The sequence below is a fragment of the Pararge aegeria genome, chromosome Z (assembly GCF_905163445.1).
Source record: "Pararge aegeria chromosome Z, ilParAegt1.1, whole genome shotgun sequence".
Classification (NCBI taxonomy): domain Eukaryota; kingdom Metazoa; phylum Arthropoda; class Insecta; order Lepidoptera; family Nymphalidae; genus Pararge; species Pararge aegeria.
Genome location: NC_053208.1, coordinates 1,656,278 through 1,681,706, shown reverse-complemented (window position 1 = coordinate 1,681,706; position 25,429 = coordinate 1,656,278). Strand labels below are relative to the sequence as shown.

The 25,429-nt window shown below is 37.5% G+C and overlaps 1 protein-coding gene across 7 annotated transcripts; it reads right to left on the bottom strand.

Moving 5' to 3' along the window:
- Nucleotides 1–407: 407 nt before the first annotated feature.
- LOC120636135 lies at nucleotides 408–25,025 on the bottom strand. 7 transcript variants are annotated; one of them, XM_039907442.1, is made up of 8 exons: nucleotides 24,063–25,025; nucleotides 23,251–23,352; nucleotides 22,661–22,762; nucleotides 15,798–15,950; nucleotides 15,208–15,309; nucleotides 8,345–8,497; nucleotides 7,755–7,856; nucleotides 408–1,044 (listed from the first exon to the last, which is right to left on the bottom strand). In XM_039907442.1, the coding sequence occupies exons 2-8, from the start codon at nucleotides 23,296–23,298 to the stop codon at nucleotides 784–786; spliced, it is 921 nt and encodes a 306-aa protein (XP_039763376.1). In that variant the 5' UTR covers nucleotides 23,299–23,352; nucleotides 24,063–25,025; the 3' UTR covers nucleotides 408–783. The 7 variants fall into 7 exon arrangements, with proteins under 7 accessions (XP_039763376.1, XP_039763379.1, XP_039763378.1 ...); XM_039907445.1 differs by having other exon boundaries at nucleotides 408–993; XM_039907444.1 differs by having other exon boundaries at nucleotides 8,345–8,446.
- Nucleotides 25,026–25,429: the final 404 nt, after the last annotated feature.

The following is a 25,429-nucleotide window of genomic DNA, read 5'->3' as shown; positions in this document are numbered from 1 at the left end:
AAGTATTAACATTCACATTATTACTGTCAGTTTCGGAGTGATTCTCCAACTTAAAATGTCACTTTTTTTTATTCTTTATTGCTTTTATAAGTGAATGTAAATAGACAAATGTTGAGAAAAAATACTATTTAGAACACTCAATTTTTAAATCTCTTTTTATTATTTAAAGTTATAAAAAAATTGTTTAAAAACATTCTGTCTTGGACGTCCGTGTGTCTGTATGTGCGGATCCCGTATCTTGTGGTCACGATAACGAGCGAAATTGCTCACTTATCGAGTTGGTCATTTTAATAGGCTTCAGTATTTTGAGGAATAGAAGCCTATTGCTTTTCACGGTATAATTAGATGTAGTTTAACTATTATTTACAAAAAATCTTAATCTTATTGTAATGAATAAGATTATGAGGCGTGCACTTTTGGATTTATTTCCAACTATTTTGAAAATATTAAGCAATAAATGGGAAAATCCCTTTATGGAGCATTGGGTTGGTACTCACTCATACACCAAATGATCAATAGGGTACTCACCTTAATTGGAAGATATGTTTGGCCAGTTTTAATTAGTAAAATAGTTAGTAAGATAATTGTTACTAACAATAAATAATTTTATAATCTTACTGATATCACAAGCTATGGAGTTTTATCCGAAATAAACGTTATTATTATTATAAATTCGAATGTGTGTATGTTTGTCCTTCCTTTACACCCTCACTTAGTAACAAATTAATCAAATTTTTAGCATAGCGCTAGTTAAAAGGACGGAGAGTAACTTAGACTTTACTTTTACCGTAAATTAACGGTTCCACCGGTTACATAAAAACCGTAACAGCAGCGGACAAAGACCGCGGAGCTAGTTCTTAAATAAAAAATTAAACAAGACAACTGACGTATTAGTTTCGGGGATGTGTATTCCACGTGAAAAGGCAGCAGACGCGGCATCAATAGGTTGCAGCAGCATCTCGTCGCCAAGCTACCAACGTCAGCAGTGTATCTCTGCAAAACCAGGTTCCTTATATTGGTATAAATCTGACAGATCTGATACGTCTGGAAAGAGATCAGGTTTAAAACAAACGTTTAGAAATTTCTACTCCATCAGCAACAGGGTGAGGTAGCTCCAGTGGTGTGGAGACGTATGCATTTATATGTTTACGCTTAGAATATGCTGAGTGGAGATCATTTTGGGTGCACACTCATATTTTTCAATTTTCTTTTTGCTGAGGTTCCCAAATAGACAATTTTCTTTCTCTCTTTCTTCTCTTTTTTTAGAAGAGATCTGTACCCTGAAGTGGGTCAGTAGCAAGTAGGTTGATAAAGCTAATGGAGCGCGTCTTCCTGGTTTTGGCAAGAAGACTTTTTCGCCCTCCATTGTAGTAGTATGTAGTATGTACCTATGTATACGCTAGGCAAGCGTTGTATATGGTTTCTAACCATGGTAGTACAGTTCTCAAGTTTTAAATCTGACAGACCTTTAACTATTCTTTAACTTTAAATCTGACAGATATTTTGGCAACTGATCTACGCATAAAATGATGAAAAATTATTTAAAAATCCGAAAATTTAAAGCTAAAAAAAATAATAAAGTTCTATTACAGTTTGGCGAAGGAAGTGTATAGTGATTCAGCAAGAGATTTTTAAAAACAAAATTGTTGATAGAAAGAGAAATGAAATAAATAGATATATAATAGAAAATTTCTATCATTAGTAATGTCGGGTTAGTCGTTTGTCAGTATAAGAGAAATTCCTCACCTCTTTTGTTGTTGGTCGTGCATCTTACTATGTTTGTTTTGTGGTGTGCAGTAGTGTCAACGGCATGACGGAGTCTTCACGATGGATAAGAAATTTGAATTTCCTTCCTCCATTTCCTGTATGGTAGTAGCCCTAGTTCCGAGTTTTGTGGTATATCCGTATCCTGGAATAACCGTATATTGATGGTACCCGTTAAGTAAGCGACCTTTAAATTACGCGCCAGAATGTTGGGCAACTCTTCACTTGGTACTCCCAGTATTAGAAATACGCCGGGTTGGTTTCCTGTTAACTTTTCGTATCTGAACAGTGCCCACAGAGATACGTTATACCAGGGGTTCTGCAATGATAAAATCTGGTGTAATTGTTCTACACCTCCTTCAAAGTTAGGTACATATAGTTCTAATCTCGACCTAAGTTGTATTTTTGACAGAAGTGTGACTGTGAGCGTTGTTCCTACCGTAGGCGATGACATTCTAGAGACTGTTTCCTCGAGCCAGAAAAGACTTCTTTCATAATTACACCACATCTTTAGGACGCCTTCGCTATGTATGGCATTTCTTTGAAAAGCTGGTGCATAACGAGTTTGGCTTGGTGTCAATGGTTCAATACAAGGCGCGAAAATAGCTGATTGTATCTGATCTAATGTAGTACTTGTTACGTCGGCGAAAGGTATATTCTGGGTGTTGTTGTCACGGAGACGCAAAGGGGTGGTTGGGCTGCTATATCGTTTGTGCCTGTCGCATCCCAAGTTTGCCAGTAGTCAGTGCGTGTACCTTGGTAATCACCGTGTGGTGATATAGGGTCACCAAACCTGTCCCTTTCGTTAAGTGATGTAGTTGGATCGCGATATGGTGACGATCCCCAAACCAGCTGGAGCGCACGTTTGGAGTTAAGCTTAATTTGCTATACTCCGCGAAATGCAGGAGAATCTGTGTGGTGTAATTTATAATTTCTTCAATCCTTATACTACACACCAAACAGATCTTCGGCAATATACCCTCTACGCACGTTTTGCTCCGAAACCGAAGCATCCTCAGGAGATGTTGACTTTACAATTAATAATTGTTAAGACTGTTGTTGACTTAACAATTATTCATTGTAAAGTATAATAATTGTTAAGACCGTTGTTGATTTAACAATTATTCATTGTAAAGTCAACATCTTCTGAGGATGCTCCGGTTTCGGAGCGAAACGTGCGTAGAGGATATATTGCCGAAGATCTGTTTGGTGTGGAGTATAAGGATTGAAGAAATTATAAATTACACCACACAGATTCTACTGCTTTTCACGGAGTATAGAAAAATTAAGCTTAATTTTGATAATAAGTATATCATGGATTTCAGCAAAGTAACGCCTGCTTCTATCCAATAGTTATGTCACAATGCAACGGCTCCACATCGCTTCCTCCTTCGCTTCTTCCCGCCGGTGATGGTGATGATGATGATGATGAATCGGGGCCTTTCGCTCTCGTTTTTGAACGAGTAAGGCTGCAGGCCGGCTTGATAGTTATTCTGTGGGTCTGGGTGTCCATTATTTTCACTGTCCGTTCGTTTGTTTATCTCCTTTTCTTCCATTTCCTTTTTCTCAGCCACAAGCATCCATGCGCTGGAAGGCGAATGGAATGGCCGTTTTAATGTAAGCGGTTAACATAAGACTATTTTTGAAGTTTAAAAAAAAAACAGTGAAAAATATGAAATATGTTATTTTTTATCATATTTTATAAACTCTCTCAATATTTGTTTTCTTTTGTGTGTTAACATTTTTAAGTCAGTGCCATGTTAACACAGTTATCCACAACAGTAACATGTTACAGTCCACAGTAGCAGCGATAGGTACATAGCGCCCCGTAACGCTCGACATTCTCGCTTATTAATCACGGCGTGAGTACAGTCGCGTGGAATACGCTTTCTTCGATGTTTGTTTGTGAAATATCGAATGCAGGGCTAGCACGGGTAGGCGATAAAAAAAAAAGAAACCCGATCATATCCTTAACAAGGGATACAATTAACGTGTCCACCTGCTAAAGCATGGGAACATGGAATAGGAAAAGTTTATATATATATATACTCAGTCAAGAAAATATTGTTTTTTCTCAACATTTGTCTATTTACATTTACTTATAAAAGCAATAAAGAATAAAAAAGTGACATTTTAAGTTGGAGAATCACTTAGTGTGCGTAAACTGACAGTAATAATGTGAATGTGAATGTTAATACTTACCTATTAGATTAACTAAGCAAAAATGTGGCAATGACTTGGTGTACGGAAAATTTATTTTGAGTTTTACTTTCAATTTATATGCATTCCATATTGCATTACTCATACATTGTTTATAATAACATTACAATAATCAAAAGCAATTGTAATGAAAACCATGTTAAGACGCAGAAATTGGGGTAGTAGAGAGGCAGATATAATATTTCATTATTTCAAAGTATCGTTTGTAGTGTAAAAATATTTGAATATTTTTTAAGGGTTATATTATATAAACACGTTATAATACTCTTTTTCTTTGATATTTTCTGGGACTCTCAACATCCCTTATAATATTATAAATGTCAATGTAAGTTTGTTTGTTACGCTTTCACGCAAAAACTACTTTACCAATCCTCATGAAACTTTGTACACATATTCTTGGAAGTGTTAGAAGTAATATGGAATACTTTTTATCCCGACATTAAGCGCGGTTCTTTTGGGAAAGGGGATGAAAAATTATAACCGATTTTAATAATTATTTTTGTACTATAGAGGTATATGTGTTTAATTTTGCCCAAACTGTGGTCGGAGATGGAGGACAAAACTCCTCAGCGGACAGCAGCAAACCCCTCATTTAAGGCTTAGCTATACCTACTGAATACTTAAATTTTTTTAGAACTACAACTAAATTTAATGTCACATCAAAAAACAAACGCAAACGAAGTAGCGGGCAACAGCTAGTATTAATATGATTGTTTGTAAAAACACCTGGTGTGGAAAACCATGTTCAAAAAACAAAGCAAAACTTCGCAGCACATCCTGCAACATGCCGCCCTATTTACATAAATTTGACCAACAATTACACCAATAACCACGCCCGCCACGATTGGAATACAGCATTCCAACAATGCTGCTTAGGCTATTCTTCACTATGCATCGAAATAAGAAGCATGACACTCTAGTATATTCCTGGGCTCTCCTACACAGATCACATGATCTGTGAACACCAGTGTGTCAATAATAAGTGATGATATTTCTCTTTTTTTTAATCTTAATAATTGACGGACCCGGTAGATTGCCCGGCTATAAACAGAGCAACTCTTCGCAGGCAAGGAATGCCATCTGACGGAAAGCATATTTCCTAGAAGATGCGATAATTATAAAGAGCAGCAAGTATTTGATAATGGAAGACGCAAGGTGAAAACTAGACGAATGTAAACACATCTAATGCATGCTCCGCTATAATTTCAGCCGCGGCTGAGTCAGTCTCCATGGAGGGGGGGACCTGAGGAGGCGGACGGGGGGCTACACGGAAAGCGCTCGCCCCACTTCGAGCACACAGCTATATCCGAATATTTTCCCACCTGCGCGTGGAAATCGTATTACAGCAATCGCGCACGTAAGTTATAATCACAGATAGCCTATAACAATTTACAGTCCATAGCTGGACTAACGGCCTCTCCAATAGGGAGCGTTTGCCCAAAATCATCACGCTGGGCAGATAGGTGGGACACCGCGGTAGACGGTAGTAGGCCGCCATTTATTATCTTTATATATATATTTCTTGTGTGCGTGTGTATGTCACTGGACCGATTTGAATAAATTTTTCGTTATGCGTTTGGGTGGCACCCTGGATGGTTTAGATTCACAAATCAGCCCGACGGATGGCGCAGGGGTCAGCTTGTATATATCTTAATATATATAAATCTTGTCACGATGTTTGTCCGCGATGGACTCCTAAACTACTTAACCGATTTTAAATTAAATTGGCACACCGTGAGCAATCTGTTCCAACTTAAGAGATAGGATAGTTTAGATTTTTAATTATAGTCGCAATTTTATTTTATTGCAAATTATTTTTCTATAATTAATTGACAGTCACATGTTATATATATATAATACTACTATACTAATTTAAGGCTTAGCGATACTGAATGCCTTAAAAATACAAAATCAAACGCAGACGAAGTCGCGGGCAACATCTAGTATATATTTATATATATATATATATATATATATATATATATATATATAAACTTTTCCTATTCCATGTTCCCATGCTTTAGCAGGTGGACACGTTAATTGTATCCCTTGTTAAGGATATGATCGGGTTTCTTTTTTTTTATCTCCTACCCGTGCTAGCCCTGCATTCGATATTTCACAAACAAAAATCGAAGAAAGCGTATTCCACGCGACTGTACTCACGCCGTGATTAATAAGATGACCTGCGAGAATGTCGAGCGTTACGGGGCGCTATGTACCTATCGCTGCTACTGTGGACTGTAACATGTTACTGTTGTGGACAACTGTATTAACATGGCACTGACTTCTGAAAACACTCAATTTTTAAATCTCTTTTTATTATTTAAACTAATTAAAAAATTGTTTAAAAAAGTTCAGTCTTGGACGTCCATGTGTCTGTATGTGCGGATCCTGTATCTTGTGGTCACGATAACGAGCGAAATTCTTCACTTATCGAGTTGGTCATTTTTATAGGCTTCAGTATGTTGAGGAATAGAAGCCTATTACTTTTCACGGTATAATAAGATGTAGTTTAACTATTATTTACAAAAAATGACAATTTTATTGTAATGAATGAGATTATGAGGCGTACACTTTTGGATTTATTTCCAACTATTTTGAAAATATTAAGCAATAAATGGGAAAATCCCTTTATGCAGCACTGGGTTGGTACACACTCATGATCAATAGGGTACTCACCTTAATTGGAAGATATGTTTGGCAAGTTTTATATAGTAAAATAGTTAGTAAGATAATTGTTACTATAGTCGTAAAAATGTAATAGGCCCGTTTTGACATTTGTGCAAGACCATAGAATGTAACTTGGAACGAAACTGAAAGAAACATTAAAATAAAAATCAATTACATTTTAAAAAATACGTAAATTTTTTTGGGACGTTAAATAATATGAAAGAATATATCGCGAGTATTCTTTTTGCGCTTACTTTATAGTAGCATGCAATTTATAATTCTTGCGAAACGTTCCGAAAACAGTTACGTTCTCAGTCTTTTTTTTTTATACTAGAGCTGTAACCATTTTTTTACTGAATATCGAAATTAAATATTGTGTAGTTATCTTTACTGCAAATAATGAGCTTGGTTCTCAAAATGGGTTCTAAATAATGAGTCTGAGTTGATGTATCTGACCATGCGGAACCACATGACTGAAGCGTCCCCGCGCGCACTGCGCAGTTTTTCGTTCCTCATCTTGTAAAGTTGACTGTGCGCTCGTTTAAGTTTGATATATATTGTTTACTATTACGTTAACTATGGCTCTTCTATTTTGGACATTAATTTAAACATAGTGATTTGACTCGATTTTTGTGTTTGTTGTTATATAGTAGTAACTCTGTTTCAACATGTTGAAAAGTGGATGTATAAGTGGATTGAATTGATTTATCGTGAGTATCGAGTTCCGAGTCTTATGGTTCCATAACTAGTTACGTCGCGATGACAAATTTCAAAACGGGCCTATTACATTTTTACGACTATAACAATAAATAATTTTATAATCTTACTGATATCACAAGCGATGAAGTTTTATCCGAAATAAACGTTATTATTATCATAAATTCGAATGTGTGTATGTTTGTCCTTCCTTTACACCCTCACTTAGTAACAAATTAATCTAATTTTTAGCATAGCGCTAGTTAAAAGGACGGAGAGTAACTTAGACTTTACTTTTACCGTAAATTAACGGTTCCACCGGTTACATAAAAACCGTAACAGCAGCGGACAAAGACCGCGGAGCTAGTTCTTAAATAAAAAATTAAACAAGACAACTGACGTACCAGTTTCGGGGATGTGTATTCCACGTGAAAAGGCAGCAGACGCGGCATCAATAGGTTGCAGCAACATCTCGTCGCCAAGCTACCAACGTCAGCAGTGTATCTCTGCAAAACCAGGTTCCTTATATTGGTATAAATCTGACAGATCTGACACGTCTGGAAAGAGATCAGGTGCCGTACCTACAGCCCAACGGGCACGAGGCACGGGAGCGAATCTCCGCAACAAAACTCCAGGCTGGTACTAAGAATTTCTTCTAGGCACTCTAGACTATTTACTGTATTTACGACAAGCGAGTTGAGTCCGGACATATTCCCAAGTTCTGTTAAGTTTTGGTAAAAACCCGACCGTAATAGAACTTGGGTTATTGTTCTCAGCCATCTCTCAGGAAGCGGTCAAACTATCACTCCAGCTTTTTTAAGAGAACTGATGTGTGGCTGATTCGATCTAAAGGATATAAGTGAGGTATAAAAGCTCCTAACTCCATAATACCTAACACCCAATAAAGTTTGGTTTAAAACAAACGTGCAGAAATTTGTACTCCATCAGCAACAGGGTGAGGTAGCTCCAGTGGTCTGGAGACGTACTGACGTACCAGTTTCGGGGATGTGTATTCCACGTGATAAGGCAGCAGACGCGGCATCAATAGGTTGCAGCAACATCTCGTCGCCAAGCTACCGACGTCAGCAGTGTATCTCTGCAAAACCAGGTTCCTTATATTGGTATAAATCTGACAGATCTGATACGTCTGGAAAGAGATCAGGTTTAAAACAAACGTTTAGAAATTTCTACTCCATCAGCAACAGGGTGAGGTAGCTCCAGTGGTGTGGAGACGTATGCATTTATATGTTTACGCTTAGAATATGCTGAGTGGAGATCATTTTGGGTGCACACTCATATTTTTCAATTTTCTTTTTGCTGAGGTTCCCAAATAGACAATTTTCTTTCTCTCTTTCTTCTCTTTTTTTAGAAGAGATCTGTACCCTGAAGTGGGTCAGTAGCAAGTAGGTTGATAAAGCTAATGGAGCGCGTCTTCCTGGTTTTGGCAAGAAGACTTTTTCGCCCTCCATTGTAGTAGTATGTAGTATGTACCTATGTATACGCTAGGCAAGCGTTGTATATGGTTTCTAACCATGGTAGTACAGTTCTCAAGTTTTAAATCTGACAGACCTTTAACTATTCTTTAACTTTAAATCTGACAGATATTTTGGCAACTGATCTACGCATAAAATGATGAAAAATTATTTAAAAATCCGAAAATTTAAAGCTAAAAAAAATAATAAAGTTCTATTACAGTTTGGCGAAGGAAGTGTATAGTGATTCAGCAAGAGATTTTTAAAAACAAAATTGTTGATAGAAAGAGAAATGAAATAAATAGATATATAATAGAAAATTTCTATCATTAGTAATGTCGGGTTAGTCGTTTGTCAGTATAAGAGAAATTCCTCACCTCTTTTGTTGTTGGTCGTGCATCTTACTATGTTTGTTTTGTGGTGTGCAGTAGTGTCAACGGCATGACGGAGTCTTCACGATGGATAAGAAATTTGAATTTCCTTCCTCCATTTCCTGTATGGTAGTAGCCCTAGTTCCGAGTTTTGTGGTATATCCGTATCCTGGAATAACCGTATATTGATGGTACCCGTTAAGTAAGCGACCTTTAAATTACGCGCCAGAATGTTGGGCAACTCTTCACTTGGTACTCCCAGTATTAGAAATACGCCGGGTTGGTTTCCTGTTAACTTTTCGTATCTGAACAGTGCCCACAGAGATACGTTATACCAGGGGTTCTGCAATGATAAAATCTGGTGTAATTGTTCTACACCTCCTTCAAAGTTAGGTACATATAGTTCTAATCTCGACCTAAGTTGTATTTTTGACAGAAGTGTGACTGTGAGCGTTGTTCCTACCGTAGGCGATGACATTCTAGAGACTGTTTCCTCGAGCCAGAAAAGACTTCTTTCATAATTACACCACATCTTTAGGACGCCTTCGCTATGTATGGCATTTCTTTGAAAAGCTGGTGCATAACGAGTTTGGCTTGGTGTCAATGGTTCAATACAAGGCGCGAAAATAGCTGATTGTATCTGATCTAATGTAGTACTTGTTACGTCGGCGAAAGGTATATTCTGGGTGTTGTTGTCACGGAGACGCAAAGGGGTGGTTGGGCTGCTATATCGTTTGTGCCTGTCGCATCCCAAGTTTGCCAGTAGTCAGTGCGTGTACCTTGGTAATCACCGTGTGGTGATATAGGGTCACCAAACCTGTCCCTTTCGTTAAGTGATGTAGTTGGATCGCGATATGGTGACGATCCCCAAACCAGCTGGAGCGCACGTTTGGAGTTAAGCTTAATTTGCTATACTCCGCGAAATGCAGGAGAATCTGTGTGGTGTAATTTATAATTTCTTCAATCCTTATACTACACACCAAACAGATCTTCGGCAATATACCCTCTACGCACGTTTTGCTCCGAAACCGAAGCATCCTCAGGAGATGTTGACTTTACAATTAATAATTGTTAAGACTGTTGTTGACTTAACAATTATTCATTGTAAAGTATAATAATTGTTAAGACCGTTGTTGATTTAACAATTATTCATTGTAAAGTCAACATCTTCTGAGGATGCTCCGGTTTCGGAGCGAAACGTGCGTAGAGGATATATTGCCGAAGATCTGTTTGGTGTGGAGTATAAGGATTGAAGAAATTATAAATTACACCACACAGATTCTACTGCTTTTCACGGAGTATAGAAAAATTAAGCTTAATTTTGATAATAAGTATATCATGGATTTCAGCAAAGTAACGCCTGCTTCTATCCAATAGTTATGTCACAATGCAACGGCTCCACATCGCTTCCTCCTTCGCTTCTTCCCGCCGGTGATGGTGATGATGATGATGATGAATCGGGGCCTTTCGCTCTCGTTTTTGAACGAGTAAGGTTGCAGGCCGGCTTGATAGTTATTCTGTGGGTCTGGGTGTCCATTATTTTCACTGTCCGTTCGTTTGTTTATCTCCTTTTCTTCCATTTCCTTTTTCTCAGCCACAAGCATCCATGCGCTGGAAGGCGAATGGAATGGCCGTTTTAATGTAAGCGGTTAACATAAGACTATTTTTGAAGTTTAAAAAAAAAACAGTGAAAAATATGAAATATGTTATTTTTTATCATATTTTATAAACTCTCTCAATATTTGTTTTCTTTTGTGTGTTAACATTTTTAAGTCAGTGCCATGTTAACACAGTTATCCACAACAGTAACATGTTACAGTCCACAGTAGCAGCGATAGGTACATAGCGCCCCGTAACGCTCGACATTCTCGCTTATTAATCACGGCGTGAGTACAGTCGCGTGGAATACGCTTTCTTCGATGTTTGTTTGTGAAATATCGAATGCAGGGCTAGCACGGGTAGGCGATAAAAAAAAAAGAAACCCGATCATATCCTTAACAAGGGATACAATTAACGTGTCCACCTGCTAAAGCATGGGAACATGGAATAGGAAAAGTTTATATATATATATACTCAGTCAAGAAAATATTGTTTTTTCTCAACATTTGTCTATTTACATTTACTTATAAAAGCAATAAAGAATAAAAAAGTGACATTTTAAGTTGGAGAATCACTTAGTGTGCGTAAACTGACAGTAATAATGTGAATGTGAATGTTAATACTTACCTATTAGATTAACTAAGCAAAAATGTGGCAATGACTTGGTGTACGGAAAATTTATTTTGAGTTTTACTTTCAATTTATATGCATTCCATATTGCATTACTCATACATTGTTTATAATAACATTACAATAATCAAAAGCAATTGTAATGAAAACCATGTTAAGACGCAGAAATTGGGGTAGTAGAGAGGCAGATATAATATTTCATTATTTCAAAGTATCGTTTGTAGTGTAAAAATATTTGAATATTTTTTAAGGGTTATATTATATAAACACGTTATAATACTCTTTTTCTTTGATATTTTCTGGGACTCTCAACATCCCTTATAATATTATAAATGTCAATGTAAGTTTGTTTGTTACGCTTTCACGCAAAAACTACTTTACCAATCCTCATGAAACTTTGTACACATATTCTTGGAAGTGTTAGAAGTAATATGGAATACTTTTTATCCCGACATTAAGCGCGGTTCTTTTGGGAAAGGGGATGAAAAATTATAACCGATTTTAATAATTATTTTTGTACTATAGAGGTATATGTGTTTAATTTTGCCCAAACTGTGGTCGGAGATGGAGGACAAAACTCCTCAGCGGACAGCAGCAAACCCCTCATTTAAGGCTTAGCTATACCTACTGAATACTTAAATTTTTTTAGAACTACAACTAAATTTAATGTCACATCAAAAAACAAACGCAAACGAAGTAGCGGGCAACAGCTAGTATTAATATGATTGTTTGTAAAAACACCTGGTGTGGAAAACCATGTTCAAAAAACAAAGCAAAACTTCGCAGCACATCCTGCAACATGCCGCCCTATTTACATAAATTTGACCAACAATTACACCAATAACCACGCCCGCCACGATTGGAATACAGCATTCCAACAATGCTGCTTAGGCTATTCTTCACTATGCATCGAAATAAGAAGCATGACACTCTAGTATATTCCTGGGCTCTCCTACACAGATCACATGATCTGTGAACACCAGTGTGTCAATAATAAGTGATGATATTTCTCTTTTTTTTAATCTTAATAATTGACGGACCCGGTAGATTGCCCGGCTATAAACAGAGCAACTCTTCGCAGGCAAGGAATGCCATCTGACGGAAAGCATATTTCCTAGAAGATGCGATAATTATAAAGAGCAGCAAGTATTTGATAATGGAAGACGCAAGGTGAAAACTAGACGAATGTAAACACATCTAATGCATGCTCCGCTATAATTTCAGCCGCGGCTGAGTCAGTCTCCATGGAGGGGGGGACCTGAGGAGGCGGACGGGGGGCTACACGGAAAGCGCTCGCCCCACTTCGAGCACACAGCTATATCCGAATATTTTCCCACCTGCGCGTGGAAATCGTATTACAGCAATCGCGCACGTAAGTTATAATCACAGATAGCCTATAACAATTTACAGTCCATAGCTGGACTAACGGCCTCTCCAATAGGGAGCGTTTGCCCAAAATCATCACGCTGGGCAGATAGGTGGGACACCGCGGTAGACGGTAGTAGGCCGCCATTTATTATCTTTATATATATATTTCTTGTGTGCGTGTGTATGTCACTGGACCGATTTGAATAAATTTTTCGTTATGCGTTTGGGTGGCACCCTGGATGGTTTAGATTCACAAATCAGCCCGACGGATGGCGCAGGGGTCAGCTTGTATATATCTTAATATATATAAATCTTGTCACGATGTTTGTCCGCGATGGACTCCTAAACTACTTAACCGATTTTAAATTAAATTGGCACACCGTGAGCAATCTGTTCCAACTTAAGAGATAGGATAGTTTAGATTTTTAATTATAGTCGCAATTTTATTTTATTGCAAATTATTTTTCTATAATTAATTGACAGTCACATGTTATATATATATAATACTACTATACTAATTTAAGGCTTAGCGATACTGAATGCCTTAAAAATACAAAATCAAACGCAGACGAAGTCGCGGGCAACATCTAGTATATATTTATATATATATATATATATATATATATATATATATATATAAACTTTTCCTATTCCATGTTCCCATGCTTTAGCAGGTGGACACGTTAATTGTATCCCTTGTTAAGGATATGATCGGGTTTCTTTTTTTTTATCTCCTACCCGTGCTAGCCCTGCATTCGATATTTCACAAACAAAAATCGAAGAAAGCGTATTCCACGCGACTGTACTCACGCCGTGATTAATAAGATGACCTGCGAGAATGTCGAGCGTTACGGGGCGCTATGTACCTATCGCTGCTACTGTGGACTGTAACATGTTACTGTTGTGGACAACTGTATTAACATGGCACTGACTTCTGAAAACACTCAATTTTTAAATCTCTTTTTATTATTTAAACTAATTAAAAAATTGTTTAAAAAAGTTCAGTCTTGGACGTCCATGTGTCTGTATGTGCGGATCCTGTATCTTGTGGTCACGATAACGAGCGAAATTCTTCACTTATCGAGTTGGTCATTTTTATAGGCTTCAGTATGTTGAGGAATAGAAGCCTATTACTTTTCACGGTATAATAAGATGTAGTTTAACTATTATTTACAAAAAATGACAATTTTATTGTAATGAATGAGATTATGAGGCGTACACTTTTGGATTTATTTCCAACTATTTTGAAAATATTAAGCAATAAATGGGAAAATCCCTTTATGCAGCACTGGGTTGGTACACACTCATGATCAATAGGGTACTCACCTTAATTGGAAGATATGTTTGGCAAGTTTTATATAGTAAAATAGTTAGTAAGATAATTGTTACTATAGTCGTAAAAATGTAATAGGCCCGTTTTGACATTTGTGCAAGACCATAGAATGTAACTTGGAACGAAACTGAAAGAAACATTAAAATAAAAATCAATTACATTTTAAAAAATACGTAAATTTTTTTGGGACGTTAAATAATATGAAAGAATATATCGCGAGTATTCTTTTTGCGCTTACTTTATAGTAGCATGCAATTTATAATTCTTGCGAAACGTTCCGAAAACAGTTACGTTCTCAGTCTTTTTTTTTTATACTAGAGCTGTAACCATTTTTTTACTGAATATCGAAATTAAATATTGTGTAGTTATCTTTACTGCAAATAATGAGCTTGGTTCTCAAAATGGGTTCTAAATAATGAGTCTGAGTTGATGTATCTGACCATGCGGAACCACATGACTGAAGCGTCCCCGCGCGCACTGCGCAGTTTTTCGTTCCTCATCTTGTAAAGTTGACTGTGCGCTCGTTTAAGTTTGATATATATTGTTTACTATTACGTTAACTATGGCTCTTCTATTTTGGACATTAATTTAAACATAGTGATTTGACTCGATTTTTGTGTTTGTTGTTATATAGTAGTAACTCTGTTTCAACATGTTGAAAAGTGGATGTATAAGTGGATTGAATTGATTTATCGTGAGTATCGAGTTCCGAGTCTTATGGTTCCATAACTAGTTACGTCGCGATGACAAATTTCAAAACGGGCCTATTACATTTTTACGACTATAACAATAAATAATTTTATAATCTTACTGATATCACAAGCGATGAAGTTTTATCCGAAATAAACGTTATTATTATCATAAATTCGAATGTGTGTATGTTTGTCCTTCCTTTACACCCTCACTTAGTAACAAATTAATCTAATTTTTAGCATAGCGCTAGTTAAAAGGACGGAGAGTAACTTAGACTTTACTTTTACCGTAAATTAACGGTTCCACCGGTTACATAAAAACCGTAACAGCAGCGGACAAAGACCGCGGAGCTAGTTCTTAAATAAAAAATTAAACAAGACAACTGACGTACCAGTTTCGGGGATGTGTATTCCACGTGAAAAGGCAGCAGACGCGGCATCAATAGGTTGCAGCAACATCTCGTCGCCAAGCTACCAACGTCAGCAGTGTATCTCTGCAAAACCAGGTTCCTTATATTGGTATAAATCTGACAGATCTGACACGTCTGGAAAGAGATCAGGTGCCGTACCTACAGCCCAACGGGCACGAGGCACGGGAGCGAATCTCCGCAACAAAACTCCAGGCTGGTACTAAGAATTTCTTCTAGGCACTCTAGACTATTTACTGTATTTACGACAAGCGAGTTGAGTCCGGACATATTCCCAAGTTCTGTTAAGTTTTGGTAAAAACCCGACCGTAATAGAACTTGGGTTATTGTTCTCAGCCATCTCTCAGGAAGCGGTCAAACTATCACTCCAGCTTTTTTAAGAGAACTGATGTGTGGCTGATTCGATCTAAAGGATATAAGTGAGGTATAAAAGCTCCTAACTCCATAATACCTAACACCCAATAAAGTTTGGTTTAAAACAAACGTGCAGAAATTTGTACTCCATCAGCAACAGGGTGAGGTAGCTCCAGTGGTCTGGAGACGTACTGACGTACCAGTTTCGGGGATGTGTATTCCACGTGATAAGGCAGCAGACGCGGCATCAATAGGTTGCAGCAACATCTCGTCGCCAAGCTACCGACGTCAGCAGTGTATCTCTGCAAAACCAGGTTCCTTATATTGGTATAAATCTGACAGATCTGATACGTCTGGAAAGAGATCAGGTTTAAAACAAACGTTTAGAAATTTCTACTCCATCAGCAACAGGGTGAGGTAGCTCCAGTGGTGTGGAGACGTATGCATTTATATGTTTACGCTTAGAATATGCTGAGTGGAGATCATTTTGGGTGCACACTCATATTTTTCAATTTTCTTTTTGCTGAGGTTCCCAAATAGACAATTTTCTTTCTCTCTTTCTTCTCTTTTTTTAGAAGAGATCTGTACCCTGAAGTGGGTCAGTAGCAAGTAGGTTGATAAAGCTAATGGAGCGCGCCTTCCTGGTTTTGGCAAGAAGACTTTTTCGCCCTCCATTGTAGTAGTATGTAGTATGTACCTATGTATACGCTAGGCAAGCGTTGTATATGGTTTCTAACCATGGTAGTACAGTTCTCAAGTTTTAAATCTGACAGACCTTTAACTATTCTTTAACTTTAAATCTGACAGATATTTTGGCAACTGATCTACGCATAAAATGATGAAAAATTATTTAAAAATCCGAAAATTTAAAGCTAAAAAAAATAATAAAGTTCTATTACAGTTTGGCGAAGGAAGTGTATAGTGATTCAGCAAGAGATTTTTAAAAACAAAATTGTTGATAGAAAGAGAAATGAAATAAATAGATATATAATAGAAAATTTCTATCATTAGTAATGTCGGGTTAGTCGTTTGTCAGTATAAGAGAAATTCCTCACCTCTTTTGTTGTTGGTCGTGCATCTTACTATGTTTGTTTTGTGGTGTGCAGTAGTGTCAACGGCATGACGGAGTCTTCACGATGGATAAGAAATTTGAATTTCCTTCCTCCATTTCCTGTATGGTAGTAGCCCTAGTTCCGAGTTTTGTGGTATATCCGTATCCTGGAATAACCGTATATTGATGGTACCCGTTAAGTAAGCGACCTTTAAATTACGCGCCAGAATGTTGGGCAACTCTTCACTTGGTACTCCCAGTATTAGAAATACGCCGGGTTGGTTTCCTGTTAACTTTTCGTATCTGAACAGTGCCCACAGAGATACGCTATACCAGGGGTTCTGCAATGATAAAATCTGGTGTAATTGTTCTACACCTCCTTCAAAGTTAGGTACATATAGTTCTAATCTCGACCTAAGTTGTATTTTTGACAGAAGTGTGACTGTGAGCGTTGTTCCTACCGTAGGCGATGACATTCTAGAGACTGTTTCCTCGAGCCAGAAAAGACTTCTTTCATAATTACACCACATCTTTAGGACGCCTTCGCTATGTATGGCATTTCTTTGAAAAGCTGGTGCATAACGAGTTTGGCTTGGTGTCAATGGTTCAATACAAGGCGCGAAAATAGCTGATTGTATCTGATCTAATGTAGTACTTGTTACGTCGGCGAAAGGTATATTCTGGGTGTTGTTGTCACGGAGACGCAAAGGGGTGGTTGGGCTGCTATATCGTTTGTGCCTGTCGCATCCCAAGTTTGCCAGTAGTCAGTGCGTGTACCTTGGTAATCACCGTGTGGTGATATAGGGTCACCAAACCTGTCCCTTTCGTTAAGTGATGTAGTTGGATCGCGATATGGTGACGATCCCCAAACCAGCTGGAGCGCACGTTTGGAGTTAAGCTTAATTTGCTATACTCCGCGAAATGCAGGAGAATCTGTGTGGTGTAATTTATAATTTCTTCAATCCTTATACTACACACCAAACAGATCTTCGGCAATATACCCTCTACGCACGTTTTGCTCCGAAACCGAAGCATCCTCAGGAGATGTTGACTTTACAATTAATAATTGTTAAGACTGTTGTTGACTTAACAATTATTCATTGTAAAGTATAATAATTGTTAAGACCGTTGTTGATTTAACAATTATTCATTGTAAAGTCAACATCTTCTGAGGATGCTCCGGTTTCGGAGCGAAACGTGCGTAGAGGATATATTGCCGAAGATCTGTTTGGTGTGGAGTATAAGGATTGAAGAAATTATAAATTACACCACACAGATTCTACTGCTTTTCACGGAGTATAGAAAAATTAAGCTTAATTTTGATAATAAGTATATCATGGATTTCAGCAAAGTAACGCCTGCTTCTATCCAATAGTTATGTCACAATGCAACGGCTCCACATCGCTTCCTCCTTCGCTTCTTCCCGCCGGTGATGGTGATGATGATGATGATGAATCGGGGCCTTTCGCTCTCGTTTTTGAACGAGTAAGGCTGCAGGCCGGCTTGATAGTTATTCTGTGGGTCTGGGTGTCCATTATTTTCACTGTCCGTTCGTTTGTTTATCTCCTTTTCTTCCATTTCCTTTTTCTCAGCCACAAGCATCCATGCGCTGGAAGGCGAATGGAATGGCCGTTTTAATGTAAGCGGTTAACATAAGACTATTTTTGAAGTTTAAAAAAAAAACAGTGAAAAATATGAAATATGTTATTTTTTATCATATTTTATAAACTCTCTCAATATTTGTTTTCTTTTGTGTGTTAACATTTTTAAGTCAGTGCCATGTTAACACAGTTATCCACAACAGTAACATGTTACAGTCCACAGTAGCAGCGATAGGTACATAGCGCCCCGTAACGCTCGACATTCTCGCTTATTAATCACGGCGTGAGTACAGTCGCGTGGAATACGCTTTCTTCGATGTTTGTTTGTGAAATATCGAATGCAGGGCTAGCACGGGTAGGCGATAAAAAAAAAAGAAACCCGATCATATCCTTAACAAGGGATACAATTAACGTGTCCACCTGCTAAAGCATGGGAACATGGAATAGGAAAAGTTTATATATATATATACTCAGTCAAGAAAATATTGTTTTTTCTCAACATTTGTCTATTTACATTTACTTATAAAAGCAATAAAGAATAAAAAAGTGACATTTTAAGTTGGAGAATCACTTAGTGTGCGTAAACTGACAGTAATAATGTGAATGTGAATGTTAATACTTACCTATTAGATTAACTAAGCAAAAATGTGGCAATGACTTGGTGTACGGAAAATTTATTTTGAGTTTTACTTTCAATTTATATGCATTCCATATTGCATTACTCATACATTGTTTATAATAACATTACAATAATCAAAAGCAATTGTAATGAAAACCATGTTAAGACGCAGAAATTGGGGTAGTAGAGAGGCAGATATAATATTTCATTATTTCAAAGTATCGTTTGTAGTGTAAAAATATTTGAATATTTTTTAAGGGTTATATTATATAAACACGTTATAATACTCTTTTTCTTTGATATTTTCTGGGACTCTCAACATCCCTTATAATATTATAAATGTCAATGTAAGTTTGTTTGTTACGCTTTCACGCAAAAACTACTTTACCAATCCTCATGAAACTTTGTACACATATTCTTGGAAGTGTTAGAAGTAATATGGAATACTTTTTATCCCGACATTAAGCGCGGTTCTTTTGGGAAAGGGGATGAAAAATTATAACCGATTTTAATAATTATTTTTGTACTATAGAGGTATATGTGTTTAATTTTGCCCAAACTGTGGTCGGAGATGGAGGACAAAACTCCTCAGCGGACAGCAGCAAACCCCTCATTTAAGGCTTAGCTATACCTACTGAATACTTAAATTTTTTTAGAACTACAACTAAATTTAATGTCACATCAAAAAACAAACGCAAACGAAGTAGCGGGCAACAGCTAGTATTAATATGATTGTTTGTAAAAACACCTGGTGTGGAAAACCATGTTCAAAAAACAAAGCAAAACTTCGCAGCACATCCTGCAACATGCCGCCCTATTTACATAAATTTGACCAACAATTACACCAATAACCACGCCCGCCACGATTGGAATACAGCATTCCAACAATGCTGCTTAGGCTATTCTTCACTATGCATCGAAATAAGAAGCATGACACTCTAGTATATTCCTGGGCTCTCCTACACAGATCACATGATCTGTGAACACCAGTGTGTCAATAATAAGTGATGATATTTCTCTTTTTTTTAATCTTAATAATTGACGGACCCGGTAGATTGCCCGGCTATAAACAGAGCAACTCTTCGCAGGCAAGGAATGCCATCTGACGGAAAGCATATTTCCTAGAAGATGCGATAATTATAAAGAGCAGCAAGTATTTGATAATGGAAGACGCAAGGTGAAAACTAGACGAATGTAAACACATCTAATGCATGCTCCGCTATAATTTCAGCCGCGGCTGAGTCAGTCTCCATGGAGGGGGGGACCTGAGGAGGCGGACGGGGGGCTACACGGAAAGCGCTCGCCCCACTTCGAGCACACAGCTATATCCGAATATTTTCCCACCTGCGCGTGGAAATCGTATTACAGCAATCGCGCACGTAAGTTATAATCACAGATAGCCTATAACAATTTACAGTCCATAGCTGGACTAACGGCCTCTCCAATAGGGAGCGTTTGCCCAAAATCATCACGCTGGGCAGATAGGTGGGACACCGCGGTAGACGGTAGTAGGCCGCCATTTATTATCTTTATATATATATTTCTTGTGTGCGTGTGTATGTCACTGGACCGATTTGAATAAATTTTTCGTTATGCGTTTGGGTGGCACCCTGGATGGTTTAGATTCACAAATCAGCCCGACGGATGGCGCAGGGGTCAGCTTGTATATATCTTAATATATATAAATCTTGTCACGATGTTTGTCCGCGATGGACTCCTAAACTACTTAACCGATTTTAAATTAAATTGGCACACCGTGAGCAATCTGTTCCAACTTAAGAGATAGGATAGTTTAGATTTTTAATTATAGTCGCAATTTTATTTTATTGCAAATTATTTTTCTATAATTAATTGACAGTCACATGTTATATATATATAATACTACTATACTAATTTAAGGCTTAGCGATACTGAATGCCTTAAAAATACAAAATCAAACGCAGACGAAGTCGCGGGCAACATCTAGTATATATTTATATATATATATATATATATATATATATATATATATATAAACTTTTCCTATTCCATGTTCCCATGCTTTAGCAGGTGGACACGTTAATTGTATCCCTTGTTAAGGATATGATCGGGTTTCTTTTTTTTTATCTCCTACCCGTGCTAGCCCTGCATTCGATATTTCACAAACAAAAATCGAAGAAAGCGTATTCCACGCGACTGTACTCACGCCGTGATTAATAAGATGACCTGCGAGAATGTCGAGCGTTACGGGGCGCTATGTACCTATCGCTGCTACTGTGGACTGTAACATGTTACTGTTGTGGACAACTGTATTAACATGGCACTGACTTCTGAAAACACTCAATTTTTAAATCTCTTTTTATTATTTAAACTAATTAAAAAATTGTTTAAAAAAGTTCAGTCTTGGACGTCCATGTGTCTGTATGTGCGGATCCTGTATCTTGTGGTCACGATAACGAGCGAAATTCTTCACTTATCGAGTTGGTCATTTTTATAGGCTTCAGTATGTTGAGGAATAGAAGCCTATTACTTTTCACGGTATAATAAGATGTAGTTTAACTATTATTTACAAAAAATGACAATTTTATTGTAATGAATGAGATTATGAGGCGTACACTTTTGGATTTATTTCCAACTATTTTGAAAATATTAAGCAATAAATGGGAAAATCCCTTTATGCAGCACTGGGTTGGTACACACTCATGATCAATAGGGTACTCACCTTAATTGGAAGATATGTTTGGCAAGTTTTATATAGTAAAATAGTTAGTAAGATAATTGTTACTATAGTCGTAAAAATGTAATAGGCCCGTTTTGACATTTGTGCAAGACCATAGAATGTAACTTGGAACGAAACTGAAAGAAACATTAAAATAAAAATCAATTACATTTTAAAAAATACGTAAATTTTTTTGGGACGTTAAATAATATGAAAGAATATATCGCGAGTATTCTTTTTGCGCTTACTTTATAGTAGCATGCAATTTATAATTCTTGCGAAACGTTCCGAAAACAGTTACGTTCTCAGTCTTTTTTTTTTATACTAGAGCTGTAACCATTTTTTTACTGAATATCGAAATTAAATATTGTGTAGTTATCTTTACTGCAAATAATGAGCTTGGTTCTCAAAATGGGTTCTAAATAATGAGTCTGAGTTGATGTATCTGACCATGCGGAACCACATGACTGAAGCGTCCCCGCGCGCACTGCGCAGTTTTTCGTTCCTCATCTTGTAAAGTTGACTGTGCGCTCGTTTAAGTTTGATATATATTGTTTACTATTACGTTAACTATGGCTCTTCTATTTTGGACATTAATTTAAACATAGTGATTTGACTCGATTTTTGTGTTTGTTGTTATATAGTAGTAACTCTGTTTCAACATGTTGAAAAGTGGATGTATAAGTGGATTGAATTGATTTATCGTGAGTATCGAGTTCCGAGTCTTATGGTTCCATAACTAGTTACGTCGCGATGACAAATTTCAAAACGGGCCTATTACATTTTTACGACTATAACAATAAATAATTTTATAATCTTACTGATATCACAAGCGATGAAGTTTTATCCGAAATAAACGTTATTATTATCATAAATTCGAATGTGTGTATGTTTGTCCTTCCTTTACACCCTCACTTAGTAACAAATTAATCTAATTTTTAGCATAGCGCTAGTTAAAAGGACGGAGAGTAACTTAGACTTTACTTTTACCGTAAATTAACGGTTCCACCGGTTACATAAAAACCGTAACAGCAGCGGACAAAGACCGCGGAGCTAGTTCTTAAATAAAAAATTAAACAAGACAACTGACGTACCAGTTTCGGGGATGTGTATTCCACGTGAAAAGGCAGCAGACGCGGCATCAATAGGTTGCAGCAACATCTCGTCGCCAAGCTACCAACGTCAGCAGTGTATCTCTGCAAAACCAGGTTCCTTATATTGGTATAAATCTGACAGATCTGACACGTCTGGAAAGAGATCAGGTGCCGTACCTACAGCCCAACGGGCACGAGGCACGGGAGCGAATCTCCGCAACAAAACTCCAGGCTGGTACTAAGAATTTCTTCTAGGCACTCTAGACTATTTACTGTATTTACGACAAGCGAGTTGAGTCCGGACATATTCCCAAGTTCTGTTAAGTTTTGGTAAAAACCCGACCGTAATAGAACTTGGGTTATTGTTCTCAGCCATCTCTCAGGAAGCGGTCAAACTATCACTCCAGCTTTTTTAAGAGAACTGATGTGTGGCTGATTCGATCTAAAGGATATAAGTGAGGTATAAAAGCTCCTAACTCCATAATACCTAACACCCAATAAAGTTTGGTTTAAAACAAACGTGCAGAAATTTGTACTCCATCAGCAACAGGGTGAGGTAGCTCCAGTGGTCTGGAGACGTACTGACGTACCAGTTTCGGGGATGTGTATTCCACGTGATAAGGCAGCAGACGCGGCATCAATAGGTTGCAGCAACATCTCGTCGCCAAGCTACCGACGTCAGCAGTGTATCTCTGCAAAACCAGGTTCCTTATATTGGTATAAATCTGACAGATCTGATACGTCTGGAAAGAGATCAGGTTTAAAACAAACGTTTAGAAATTTCTACTCCATCAGCAACAGGGTGAGGTAGCTCCAGTGGTGTGGAGACGTATGCATTTATATGTTTACGCTTAGAATATGCTGAGTGGAGATCATTTTGGGTGCACACTCATATTTTTCAATTTTCTTTTTGCTGAGGTTCCCAAACAGAGTCTTTTCTTTCTCTTTTTCTTCTCTTTTTTTAGAAGAGATCTGTACCCTGAAGTGGGTCAGTAGTAGGTTGATAAAGCTAATGGAGCGCGCCTTCCTGGTTTTGGCAAGAAGACTTTATCGCCCTCCATTGTAGTAGTATGTAGTATGTACCTATGTATACGCTAGGCAAGCGTTGTATATGGTTTCTAACCATGCTAGTACAGTTCTCAAGTTTTAAATTTGACAGATATTTTGGCAACTGATCTGCGCATAAAATGATGAAAAATTATTTAAAAATCTAAGAAAACGCCGAACATTTTGAGCTAAAAAAAAAAATAAAGTTCTATTACAGTTTGGCAAAGGAAGTCTATAGTGATTCAGCAAGAGAATTTTAAAAACAAAAATGTTGATAGAAAGACAAATGGAATAATAGAAAATTTCTATCATTAGTAATGTCGGGTTAGTCGTTAGTATAGGAGAAATTCCTCACCTCTTTTGTTGTTGGTCGTGCTTCTCACTATGTTTGTGTTGTGGTGTGCAGTAGTGTCAACGGGTATGATTAGGTCCATGACGGAGTCTTCACGATGGATAAGAAATTTGAACTTCCTTCCTCCATTTCCAGTATGGTAGTAGCCCCTAGTTCCGAGTTTTGTGGTATATCCGTATCCTGGAATTACCGTATATTGATGGTACTTGTTAAGTAAGCGACCTTTAAATTACGCGCTAGAATGTTGGGCAGCTCTTCACTTGGTACTCCCAGTATTAGAAATACGCCGGGTAGGTTTCCTGTTACCTTTTCGTATCTGAACAGTGCCCACAGAGATACGTTATACCAGGGGTTCTGCAATGATAAAATCTGGTGTAATTGTTCTATACCTCCTTCAAAGTTAGGTACATATAGTTCTAATCTCGACCTAAGTTGTATTTTTGACAGAAGTGTACAAAGTGAGCGCTGAAGTGAGTGTTGAAGTGAGCGCTGTCCCTACCATAGGCAATGACATTCTAGGGACAGTTTCCTTGAGCCAGAAAAGACTTCTTTCATCATTACACCACATCTTTAGGACGCCTTCGCTATGTATGGCATTTCTTTGAAAAGCTGGTGCATAACGAGTTTGGCTTGGTGTCAATGATTCAATACAAGGCGCGAAAATAGCTGATTGTATCTGATCTAATGTAGTACTTGTTACGTCGGCGTAAGGTATATTCTGGGTGTTGTTGTCACGGAGACGCAAAGGGGTGGTTGGGCTGCTATATCGTTTGTGCCTGTCGCATCCCAAGTTTGCCAGTAGTCAGTGCGTGTACCTTGGTAATCACCGTGTGGTGATATAGGGTCACCAAACCTGTCCCTCTCGTTAAGTGATGTAGTTGGATCGCGATATGGTGACGATCCCCAAGACCAGCTGGAGCGCACGTTTGGAGTTAAGCTTAATTTGCTATACTCCGCGAAATGCAGGAGAATCTGTGTGGTGTAATTTATAATTTCTTCAATCCTTATACTACACACCAAACAGATCTTCGGCAATATACCCTCTACGCACGTTTCGCTCCGAAACCGAAGCATCCTCAGGAGATGTTGACTTTACAATTAATAATTGTTAAGACTGTTGTTGACTTAACAATTATTCATTGTAAAGTATAATAATTGTTAAGACTGTTGTTGACTTAACAATTATTCATTGTAAAGTATAATAATTGTTAAGACCGTTGTTGATTTAACAATTATTCATTGTAAAGTCAACATCTCCTGAGGATGCTCCGGTTTCGGAGCGAAACGTGCGTAGAGGGTATATTGCCGAAGATCTGTTTGGTGTGGAGTATAAGGATTGAAGAAATTATAAATTACACCACACAGATTCT

What these genes read in the sequence shown, in the direction of transcription:
- LOC120636135 (XM_039907442.1), bottom strand. Translation starts at nt 23,298, where the DNA reads ATGCCGCGTCTGCTGCCTTATCACGTGGAATACACATCCCCGAAACTG. An exon ending in AATACACATCCCCGAAACTG is followed by an intron (nt 15,951 to 22,660) that starts GTACGTCAGTTG and finishes ATCTCTTTCCAG; the next exon opens with ACGTATCAGATCTGTCAGAT. An exon ending in AATACACATCCCCGAAACTG is followed by an intron (nt 15,310 to 15,797) that starts GTACGTCAGTAC and finishes CTGGTTTTGCAG; the next exon opens with AGATACACTGCTGACGTTGG.